Source organism: Mercenaria mercenaria, chromosome 17 (genome assembly GCF_021730395.1).
Source record: "Mercenaria mercenaria strain notata chromosome 17, MADL_Memer_1, whole genome shotgun sequence".
Taxonomy (NCBI): domain Eukaryota; kingdom Metazoa; phylum Mollusca; class Bivalvia; order Venerida; family Veneridae; genus Mercenaria; species Mercenaria mercenaria.
In genome coordinates, this window is record NC_069377.1 from 7,628,939 (window position 1) to 7,641,128 (window position 12,190).

At 36.4% G+C, this 12,190-nt stretch overlaps 1 protein-coding gene across 1 annotated transcript in view; it reads right to left on the bottom strand.

Moving 5' to 3' along the window:
• Positions 1–4,399, bottom strand: part of LOC123536386 (ras association domain-containing protein 10-like) — a 29,068-nt gene extending 24,669 nt beyond the window's left edge. The window contains exon 1 of the mRNA XM_045319531.2: positions 3,679–4,399. Within this exon, the coding sequence (XP_045175466.2) occupies positions 3,679–3,804 (126 nt within the window). The 5' untranslated portion in view covers positions 3,805–4,399. The remainder of the gene's footprint in view (positions 1–3,678) is intronic.
• Positions 4,400–12,190: the final 7,791 nt, after the last annotated feature.

The following is a 12,190-nucleotide window of genomic DNA, read 5'->3' on the forward strand; positions in this document are numbered from 1 at the left end:
TATTAAGAACAATAACTCACAATGGCAATGAATCATCTTTAAAAATCATTAATGAGTATGAAACCATAGTATTTAAGAAAACTATAAACGTCAACCATAGTCAACAATACAAACAAACACTCCCCTTTAATACATCTTCTAATGGTCATTCTTACACCATAAATGTCTTGAATTAAACAAACAAAACTTATAACGAGTCACAGCAAATAGGATTGTTGAAGAACCATTAACGGGCTATTGTAAACATGTTTATGTGAAAATCTACAAAATTCACATATACAAAAATGTATAAAATTCCAATAAATTTTATAACCGTAAGATCTTAAAGGTACACATCTGTGAAACCCATTAATGACTGGGTGAAACTGAGCCCCAGCGACCACACAAAAATATAAATATACGTAATAAAAACACACTGGTTATGAAAATGTTTCTTACGTTTCGACGGGGCGTGGTTTTAACAAATTAACACGAACTGCGTTTTCAGTTCTTTTCAAAGCTTAACACCAAAAAAAACTGATAAACGTTATTGTATAAAAAATCTTCTGAAATATTTTGTTTTTCTAAAAACGCTTAGCTATATACGTAAGACGGTGTTTACTCTATTTGCCTTCCTTGAAAATTGGAGACTCTTCATTATTTCAGCTCTATATTTTGTACTTTTCCTAAAACTGTTAAAGTGACACTCATACACCCGTTTGTTTAGCTTCCTAACATTGACCACCCCAACACCTCGCCCCCTCCGCCGAGCGACCAGTGTTTTATTAACTAACCTATTGCCCGTACCTACTTTTCAAACCTTTTACCATTTTATGAGTTTACAGCAATTGAAAGTGACTTGTTTGATACCTTCAACCATACTTATATGGTGACAAACAGAACATAAATTTTGCCTCAATTATATGTAATGACAGCCTGTATTGCTTTTGGCTCGTGCCAAACATTTTTCATACTTTTTATGATATTAAAATATTTAGTGTGTGGCCCTGACATTCTTGTAAGGTTATTATAACATAGTTATAGAAATTGCTCACTCATTTTTCACGCTATATTTTGATAAGGTCAAGAAATAATTTTCGTGTCATTTCAGACCGGGTATCGCGGCTTATAAATTTCGTCAAAAGTAGAAGAAAGTATTATTTTTAACTTTAATGCCGAGACTATTGAAATGTAGTTCGTCTGTAACGCCCGTGTTTATTTGTGGCACTTCTACATTATAAATATTAAAACGATTTTATACAATCATAACTTTGAAGAATGGATTCGTATTGAGACCGAAGTTCAGTGACTCCTCTACAATTTCTACTTTGAATTCAACATCGTAGTGTATTCTTTCATAAAATCTCTTGCTTTTAGACACCACCCGTATAAAGTCAATATTTGATCACAGACCTTCAATTAACTTCGTATTAAGTACAAAAATCAAAGCTTGATTTTTTTCGCCGATAAACACTTAATGAGAAAACTATTTAACCGCAATGAAAATATTATTAAAGATTACTTAAGTAATAAAGTCATTCAAAAGGTAACATATGTTTAACATTACATTGCATTTTGTTTCGCTGCCACAAAAACCTCAATATAATTATGGCTCTTTGTTTGGGATTTCAAAAGTATCAAAACCCCTAAACCTGATTCTTGTACATGCATTTTCACATTTGAAGAAACTCCACATATATAGTTTCATTGTAAGACCTATTTAAAAAATATTCACAAGCACGAATTAAGAGGGCACGAACATTTGCATAAGATGGTTTAATATAGGAACCTTGTGCGCAACAACACTCACAAAAGTCAAGATTCAGACATGTATCCATACGGCACGTCAATGAAACCGTAATATCTATCTGCCACCACTACCACCACCATGTTTCAAACTTTTTTTTTTATTTCAGCGACACAACGGTACAGCTGTAGGCATAAAGTATATATGAGCCGCGCCATGAGAAAACCAACATAGTGCATTTGCGACCAGCATGGATCCAGACCAGCCTGCGCATCCGCGCAGTCTGGTCAGGATCCATGCTTTTCGCTAACGGTTTCTCTAATTGCAATAGGCTTTGAAAGCGAACAGCATGCTGCGCGGATGCGCAGGCTGGTCTGGATCCATGCTGGTCGCAAATGCACAGTGTTGGTTTTCTCATGGCGCGGTTCATATAAGCAAGAGTGTTCAAACCAGCAGCTTTTGTTTGTCCTTAAACTCCGCCCTTCGAACATACATCCATCAACCTCCTTCTTTATATTCCACAGTATTTTGACACTGCGTCTTTCAATGAAAGGTGTATCGGTTCTGGGATATGAAGAGGGATAACTCGAACAACACAAGTCGAACGCCCACATAAGTCGAATGGAATTTTAACAACTGAAACTTTAAGAGTCCGCACGGACGTATGGATAAATGAAGTATATTAAGAGATTCCTACACCAACAAATATCGGAGATAATTAATCTGACGTGAAAAAAATATATTTTAACAAGGAATGTTCATACGACAAAATTATTGATAAGAGATATGCAAAGAATGGTAAAATTGAGAAAAAAAGAAAATATTTTGACTTTTATTGTTATGTATCATAATGAAGTTTTTTTCGAAACTGCACAAAAGCACACACTCATCTAGCGAACAAAGACTTCAACAACTTGAAGTTCATTAAATCAATTAGTCATTTTTATTAACATAACTTTAAAAATCTTTGCGCTCTCGTGCGCTCTGTAATTGTGCGTGATTTGTTGGGCAATTGACTTCAAAGTGGTTTTGTGTAATTAGGAAATTAGAGAAGAGTTAATAATGACGTACAGAAAAAATGACAGGAAAATAATGAATAAAAACAAGAAATGGAAAGTCTTTTATAAAACTTTCTTTAGAGGACAATAATAGACTTTCAGAATGATTGAAATTGAACATGTTAATGCTTGTTTAACTAGTTTATGCATGCAATTAGCGTCACATATTCAAGTTGTCAAAAAAACTGCTCATTATATTAGTATATTGTCGACATTTCTCAGATTCGTTTGTAGTCGTGCATGTGCGCTGTGTACATGCAAAGTTTCAGCAAGTCTGATGTCGTTAAAAAACATAGAAAAAGGAAAATCTAGCTATTTGAAGTCAATACTTGGAACAGTCCTACATGGCTACAGTCCTACAAGACTTTTGTATAAGAAAAGCTCTAAAAATATACAATGAACTGTAAGACCAACAACTATGAATAGGTTATATTATCAGGACTGACCGTTTGCCTTGCACGTCAGATAATTTTGATTTTACCATTGAACGTTCGCACGTGACGTCTCCTATACACGTTAAGGGTCTATTTGATGTTATTTATAGGTTACTAGATTTGCACCGTGAAATATACCAGAGTTCTGAACGGTCGAATGTTACAAACAGCGTGTTATTTTTCTCAGCAGGCATATACTTAACTATTACTATTTCTGATAGCTGATGCTGGTTAAATCGCTGTCAAATCAATTTTCTTTACTGTAAGCAGTATGGTATCATCTCATAGACTTCGAACCCCTGACCTCGTGATAAGTGGCCAGTGACTTGAGTATTTATCTATAACCTCACAGTCGTCTGTATCATATTAACCGACTAAACGTCTTTTTATCATAAGCAAGTCAATGATACTAGAGTTCGTCGAAATCAGTTTAAAAGAAACAACAAACTAATTTACATACCCGTCGTCTGCTCTTTGTTTTGGCCGGTGGTTTCTCTGATTCGGAGCACGTGCTAAACTGTAAGCCATCCTCACACAGAACCACATAATCCCCTTCAATATCCACGTGTTGCTTGCTCGAGCCCATCGTTAGCACTAAAACTCCTTTAAATTAATGCCCAAAATGACTAGTTGAAGTCCGCCTTTTGCGTATAGGATCCGTATTATGATATATGGAACAGTTTCCAAGCGAAAGATAACATCAAAATCCACATCAAAAAGATCAAAAGTTCACAAAGTCATGTCTCCAAATAAATTAAATTTTGTGTAAAAATAGCGTGCGACTGTCGGAAACGCCGTTACATGTTTAAGACATTGGTGTACAATGCATGATACATGCCTTGAGTGTCCGATAATGCATTAAGCAAGTATCACTTTTCCAAAAAAACAATAGTCATTAATAATTGTATCAATAGATTTTTTATTTACAAACACAAGAAATGTCATAAAGTCCATCAAATCTATCAAGATACACTGTCCACATGTCAAACGGCGCCCGCCTTCCAGTTCTTGATAACTTACTCCTGTGTTAAAATATATATAACTCTCAATCGATCAAAAATCGAAGTCCTGATCCCTTAAGGGGTAAAAACGTTTTAAAATACTGCTATTACGCCACCATGACTGTGACCTCACAGGAGAAAAACAAGGTCTTCAAAATGTTTAAAGTGTTGAGCTGTCAAATAGTTAGTAACGTTATAATACCAATAACAAACAAATTTACTAGTTATATCAAACCGTGTTCAAATACTTTCGTTACTCACAACATAAATTTCAAATAAACTTTTCCGCGGGTCGATGGCTTTTTGCAATAAATGACATTTCGAAAACATAAAAAGAAAATTATCGCCATCATCGGCTCTATGTGTGCATTCAATTTAAATACATTTTAAAATAGGTTTAATTTACTCGGCAGATTTTATCATAAAAGCTATTAGAAAATGACTAACTATCAGAAAAACAACATCAGCATTCGGCAAAACAAAATTATTATAGTAATTTCGCGGCGAATTTATCATACTTGATTTATCGTGTACATGAAATTATATTTGATGAACAATTATGAAAATTTCGGGATAGACCAGGTTAAAAACATGTGCATGTATATCTTTTCTAAACTTGAGGGTATTATAATAGCTTTCATTTCCTACTATAGTAACATTTTTAAATATTAATCTCTGGTTTTGTGACATGTTTCAAAGAGACACATATATCATCCAAATGCAGAAATTAATCATAACGTTTGTTTCAAAGTAACAAAACGCCTTTTTTTTTTAAATGGAGGTAATCGGATTTCTTTATATAATCAATAAAATAGCCTATCAAATCAAAACAGCAAACTATAACACAAGTTTAAGACAAAGCCTTAAAGAAAACTGAAAGTTGTACGTCGATAGTCTTAGACGCTGATCTCTTGTGTGCAGCGCAACATCAACAAAATAATACCTAGGGCCTTTAATATAATAAAATTTGAAGGATCACTCTTGTTTATGTCAGGTGCAACATGCGTTTGTTATTAAGTGAAAGGCCATGTATGCATTCCCACGAAGTTTTCTTGGACATTTTACAAGTTTTCATTCCAGACAATAGCTTCGTATGCCAGTGTATATATTAAGCAAGAATATTTATAAAACAACATTCCACATTCTCATATGTTTTGTTCCTGACGCATTTGTCTACACCGTCTCATAAGAGAATTCGAGGTTTCAATACGTGTACGAGCACCCGTACGTCTGGTGAATCCATTCGGCAGACTCTTATTTTTAACCCTTAGCCTGCTGGCGGCAAATGATTGCAACCAGTGCAGACCAAGATCATGGTCTGCGCTCTTCGCTATTCAGTCAGTAAAATTTCATTGAACACCCCTTTTATTAATAAATGGTACTGCCTAAATTGAATGATGGACCAATCGATTTTAGAAATTTAGCATGGTAAGGGTTTTAAAAAACATCTACTCGTACACGTATCAATTTCTACCATCTTTCTTTACGAAATTATAACATATCGATACTTTTTTTTCATAATGCGGTCGACGTGTCGAGAATTTCTTCGCTCATTTTTCTTTTATTTTGGGCATCTTCGATTTTTACGACATCTCTCAACTTAAAACTGGAATGTCCATTTAATGTCTTTGAAATGGTTTACTTATTCAATAAGACTTCAAAGTAACAATGGCGACCCGCCTTTAACAAACGAATACAATTGGCTTTCTGACATCACTTCAAATTTTTCACCCTTTATTGAAAAACAGACAGATTAATTTTAGATCAGGACGTGATTGATGTGGTCAAATTTACCTTGATTTCGATTTAAAGCAACATTTGATATAAAAACAGGTCATAACGTTAGCTCATGATCCATAGTATCAATCAAAACACAAGTTTAACCAAATTATATATTTTATCACATTTCTGCGGGACGCCGCTATAACGAATATTATATATGTTTGTTTCGTCGGATAAGTATAATGTCACGTCAACAGATTTTTTGGTCTTATGGTGACTTATGGTCCTGTCACCATGTGTCCAACTGGACAGGCGGCACGGGAGTTTACCTACGTAGAACAACCGTCCTATCCAGCTTCCTTACATGCTACACTAGTTTCAGACAGGGCTTCGAACGTTAAATTACCTAAAAAAGAATAACCCATATGCGCCATTTTCTTTTTCCGCCACCAATCTTAGATTTTTTTTCGCTGAACAATATAGTCAACAGCAGACGACGACCTGCTACATGATTCAGCGACACTGTGAAGCATTTCAAGTACCATGACTCAGTATCTCTACGGGTAGTTTGTCCTCAAGAGAGTGTTGACCACTCTACAATGACCACTGACCATTCAGTAATTACCACTTCACTACCGCCATTCTCATGTGATTGCGGTTTTAAATTTCATTCTGTTTGTCCCTCTGTGTGATTAAACTACTGGACTTTGTCTGATTTGTCATCGCATACCTGTTGATAGTAACTAGTCTTTATCTTGGCTTGAATGGTTAAAATCATTTGCACATTTTTGCACATATCGTAGAAGCTGGGTTCCGGAGCGCAGTTTTTTTTCAACGCTTTGGGCTTGATGGAGTCACGTTCTGAAAAAATATGTCACATTTTCCCCCTAAAAACTTAGGATGTCTGCCCACAAACTCATTCAATCTACGGCAGTTTGTAGGAGATTTTTAGAAAACTCCAGAACGCCATCCCGAGCAAAGCATGAACAAATGCTTTCTCGACCCAAAGGTTCTGTGGCGCTTGTACAGAACAGATAAAAATCTTATCAAAAACGGTACTCATTCTGTTAGCAAGAAAGTCAAGAAGTATGGTGCATAGACAGTTATATCCAGCAACATTCTATTCGAGATGGTGATTCTGACAAGAGATGAATAACTGCCAATATCATATCGTATATAATTGGACATGACGGCATTTTTGGCGTGGCTCAGAAACAATTGGTTCAATATAATTTTATCCAGATTATCAGCCGTCTAAACAGTCTGCTTATCACCAATAAAGATGTAACATATGTTTGGAACATGGTCTAGCTTATAAAATCTGAGCCGAAGCGCAAGTTACAACAGAAGAACAAAAATTGCTAATTTTGAGTAGAATTTAATAATACAGATATTTTCTTCCTAAAACAATCCCGTTTTGAAATGGAAGTCCAGTAAGCGGCGCTAATGTAGCTCTTCAAAAAGGAAGAAAATGGCTCGAATGTGTACGATATCTGACGTCAGTTGTTGCACTCCTCATTTATGTGGGTTCGAAACCTAGCTCGGAGTGTCAAATTCGTCCTTTGACAAAGCCATCCATCCGGCTTACGGAAGGGCAGTGGTTCTACCAAAGTGCTCTCCCATACCTGAAACAATGTCTCGAGGAGCACCGGGGTCTTCCACCATCAAATGCTGAAAATGAACACACCACAAAATTTCACTGTGATGTTATGTTGTTGTACCAATAGTTGCTAGATGAACAAATACCAAAATACCAGCACTGCGTTGTGTGGTGCATTTGTTGTATTCAACTTTCAAGTTTTTTTTTATCACTATGTATAATTTTGTTTTTGATATTTCTATTCAAATATTTCATGCAAACAATGTCGAGGCTAAAATATTTGAGTCGCACCACGAGAAAACCAACATAGTGCATTTGCGACCAGCATGGATCCAGTCCAGCCTGCGCATCCGCACAGTCTGGTCAAGATCCATGCTGTTCGCTTTCAAAGCCCATGCTTGGTCCATGCTAGTCGCAAATGCACTATGTTGGTTTTCTCATGGTGCGGCTCATTTATAAACTTTAAGCAAATTCGACAGTTCACCGTAGTTGATAAAATGATTTAATTGAAATGTCGTGCATCGGTATGTGTTGGGGACTATGTATGCATTGAGATTGTTTATTGCTTCTTTTGGGTTCTATGTTATACTGTTTTCATGGCGTATATACTTCAGAACTAGAATTAAAACTGTGCCCATTGTATTGCTGTTTGATAAACATCAAAGGTGGTCACCAAGGACCCCAATATCTATGCTGTGGGCGTAAAACTTGAGAATGGTTCAATGTAACCATTTTGAAATCTAATTTTAGTAATTGTAGTCACTTTGTTTACTTTTCAAATATTTTCAAAATTCTCCATTCATGTATTTGGTCAAAGATTGGCCATTGATAGTTTAATTATGTTTAAACAGTTCCTGTTCAAACATATTGAGGTATGCTGGACAAATAGTTTACTCAGCTTATGTCGTCAAACAACCACGCCCACGTGACCAGCTGGACATGACATGGCACATCAAATGTATATACATACCCAAAATGTTGACTTAGCAACGACTGCAGTTCTTTTTGTATTCGTGCATGTCAATATATGCAATAACTACTCCAGGGACATCGGTCATTTCATTTTTCCCTAGTTTTCTTAATACTAGTACCTCGTACCATCAGATATATAGCACTGGGCACATGAGCTTGAAATTATTGTTACTGTCCATTATTGTAGGACAAATCAAGCGGAATGCAAAATTAAATGATTTTGAAGAATTATAACTACCTTGCCCTGTCAAACTTCTCGTACATACATACATATCATGTTGTCAGCTCATAGCGGAGGCATACATATGTTATCATATTCCAGAGGAGAGGTAAATACTAGTATTTAATTGTTTGATTTATAAAGGAAACTCCATTCTTCTTATGGTCTTCGACATTCTGTTTTAATCCGGTCTGACATAATTCCGGTCCGTCTCGGCGGGTCATAATGTGATAGAATTTTGCATAAAAACAACGAAATAGACCGAAGCTTTCGAATCCCATGGAGGCCTTTACCTGGCTTTCTGTGCGATGAATTGTAAATTCATTGGCAAGCTGAGAACCAGCTATTGCAACTACACAAGTTATTATTATTATTATTATTATATACAATGGACACTTTCTCGTTGTTGCGTAACTGCTCGATGGTATACCAGTATATGTACACAAGTTTAGCTTTTAAAAAAGCTAGAAAGTGGCTCGCTTAGCTCTTGTTCTAACAGGGCAGTTATGAAGCACAGTGATATGCCAGTGAAAATTATAGGGCCTGTGATGCCTGGATAGGTCAGTGGTAGAATGTTTATTGTGGGTACACAGGTTATGTGTTCAATGCCTGAACGTGAGCATTTTACCAGAAATTCCCTTGCTTTTTGCTTAGCATTAAAAAGAAAACCAACTTCCTCTCTCTTGTACATTCATGGCGATGGATACCATATAGCGTAATATAAATACGTTTTTTCTTTTTTTTTGCGTTTTTGCGGGAACCTCCAGTGTAGAGAGTTGCAAAAACCGAAAAAATTAACGAGAAGAGCCGAAAAGGAAGGAAGGGAACAAACGAAAAATTAAACAAGAAGAACCGAAAAGGAACGAAGGGTATTGTATTCTGTGTTGATAACGCCTTGACATTTTGCCTTATTACTATTTGAAATCTTGTCTACATAGTTCTGAGGCGTATATTCATTCATTTTTTCCAGAAAAGGAGCAATCTGAATCTTTCTGCATAATTTCAACAACTACAATAAGGGACAGCAATCGATGCATTTTCTACTTGCATAGATTGGTCCTTGACGTGTCATTGAGCTTCTTTGTGTTCATTAATATAAGATGGTTGCGGCCTATGTGGATTACATTACTTTTTCGTAAACCAGCTTTCGATTGGTCACTTTTTGTAAGCCTGCTTTCGATTGGACACTTCTCGTAAAGGAAACGCTATTTTGTTTTCTTGGTTGCTGGCTTGCATTTGTAATGAAAGTAAAAAGCTGAGAGCCAGGTTTAGGAGATGTTCTGCCTTTTAGGTAGATTTGATAGTAAAGTCCTATCGTAATACTGGCTCGTCGAGACGAGCCAGCATCAAAGATCTTTCGTTCTTAGTTACGTTGAACATTCTGGTAATAAATGGTCTCGCAAAAAGCTAACCATTATTACTCTCGGTCTCATATCAACTACCTAAGAACAAAATTCAGCCTGAACTATTCAGTCACTATCCAAATTGTTACCAATCCACTGCATAATAAACTTGTGAAAAAAGTTGTCGAGTTAAAGGGATACGTTCCTGCTTTGTCGTGTCTTTTTTTTCCAGCGCATATAGTATTGTTTTGTCAATTATAAATTATGACGCCTTCATAACTGTCCTGCGAAAAAGAGACTTGAATTCATTGATATATCACGGTTCGTTATGGAAGGCCTATTTATGTCATTTTTTCATATTTGAACCATAAAATGAATGAAATGCCCAACACGTAACATATTGATGATGGTTTTGTGTCAGCAGGATGTGTCGGGCTGGGTGCCCGTCTCAAGCGGACGTGTTCGAAGTTCTTTTACATTTTCCTGGTTGCCGAAGGACGTGTATAAAACGTTTCTGTTTTCCAGAATTAAAAATGTTCTACAAACGTTCGCAAATATTTTCCTTCGGCTGTTTACTGAAGATGTTGACAGTTGTCTCGGAAAGTAACAGCGTCACCTAGACAGTCATGAGGGAAGAGATTGTGCCTCTGATCTCCATTCGCCAAGTTCAGAGCATTCAACGTTGCTTGATTGGCTTGATTGGTCAGGTCTGACATCCAGGTCAAATCACTGAATAATATCAATATTATGATGTAATCTGAAAAGTATCTGTATTTGTGATTATTGACCATCTTTTCTTGATGGATGTTTGTTGCTCAATTTCTTACTAGATCAGAGGCCGTCATATTCCTTTTGTTGTTCACCTTTTCTAAATGATACATTCTGTAATTATTCACCTGTAGTTGTGTTTTATCATATATCTTGTCTCGAATGCATTCTGATAGGATCATCGTCGTCTTTGCAGCCGATAGTGAAGATTGCTCCTTTTTGTACATCGTGTTTTCTTAACACTGTCATCTTCCTCAATTTGCTTTTCGTGTCAAATTGATTTATTTCATCTGGAACACTGTGACATAGGCACGTATTTTTAACGTTTAAAAGACACCTGTAATTAACCTTTAGCCTTTAGCCTTTAGTGATCCTGCCTTTGCGAACAGTGCAGACCAAGATCAGCCTGCACATCCGTGCAGGCTATCATGGTCTGCACTGTTCGCTATTCAGTCAGTAAATTTTTAATGAACGCCCATTTGAGTAATAAATGGTATTGCCCAAATTGAATGATGGACCAGCCCATTTTAGAAAAGCAGGCTAAGAGTTAAAGTTGTTTCCTAGTATGCTTGAGATCTCTTTCTGCATTATTTACAAACATGCTACTCTTGATCCTTTTGCTATGCAACGTTTTGACTCGACCTTCGAACCGGAAAGCAATTCTACTAGATTTCAATCAAACTCCTACACCGTGTTACTTCCCCTTATCGGTACTGTATCCTGCGAAGAGGCTGGATTTCATTACCATCCGGGGAAACTAGTCTGCTGGTTTAGAAAACATCCTACCACGATTTTTCTATTAAATGTCTTGTCCGGTTATCTTAATAAGGGAAGACTGTCATTATCAATCGAATAAGAAGTCGCGAGTCCGACCCCTGGTCGAGGGCGATCTAACAGATGACAACTATTTAAATCTGTAATCATTCATTCTCCACCACTGATTTAGGTTGGGGTATTATCAGTTATGTGGATAAAAAAATCAGTTTCTCCAGAAACAGTGACAATGTTATAACGGATAGAAAAAAGGTTAAAAAAACGACATAAGAACCCGTATAAAACTAAACTAATACCCTGGGCGCATCTGAAGTGTCCACCCGGTTAGTTCAGCACCATGACGATTGGCAGAAAAAAGAAGGATGTAAGAACCAGGGGTGTACCTGTTCAAGCCTTAAAACTGGTCCTGTCTCTGAGGTGACTTTATTTTAGAAAAGCTGAGAAACTGAAATCTCAGTCAGGCGACTTTGCCTTAATGATTCGTTTACCAATTTATAATAGGAATTGAATGATTTCAGGGATTAGGCGAATCAATCAACACGACCATATTTGTTTTCCTATAAAACAAAGAT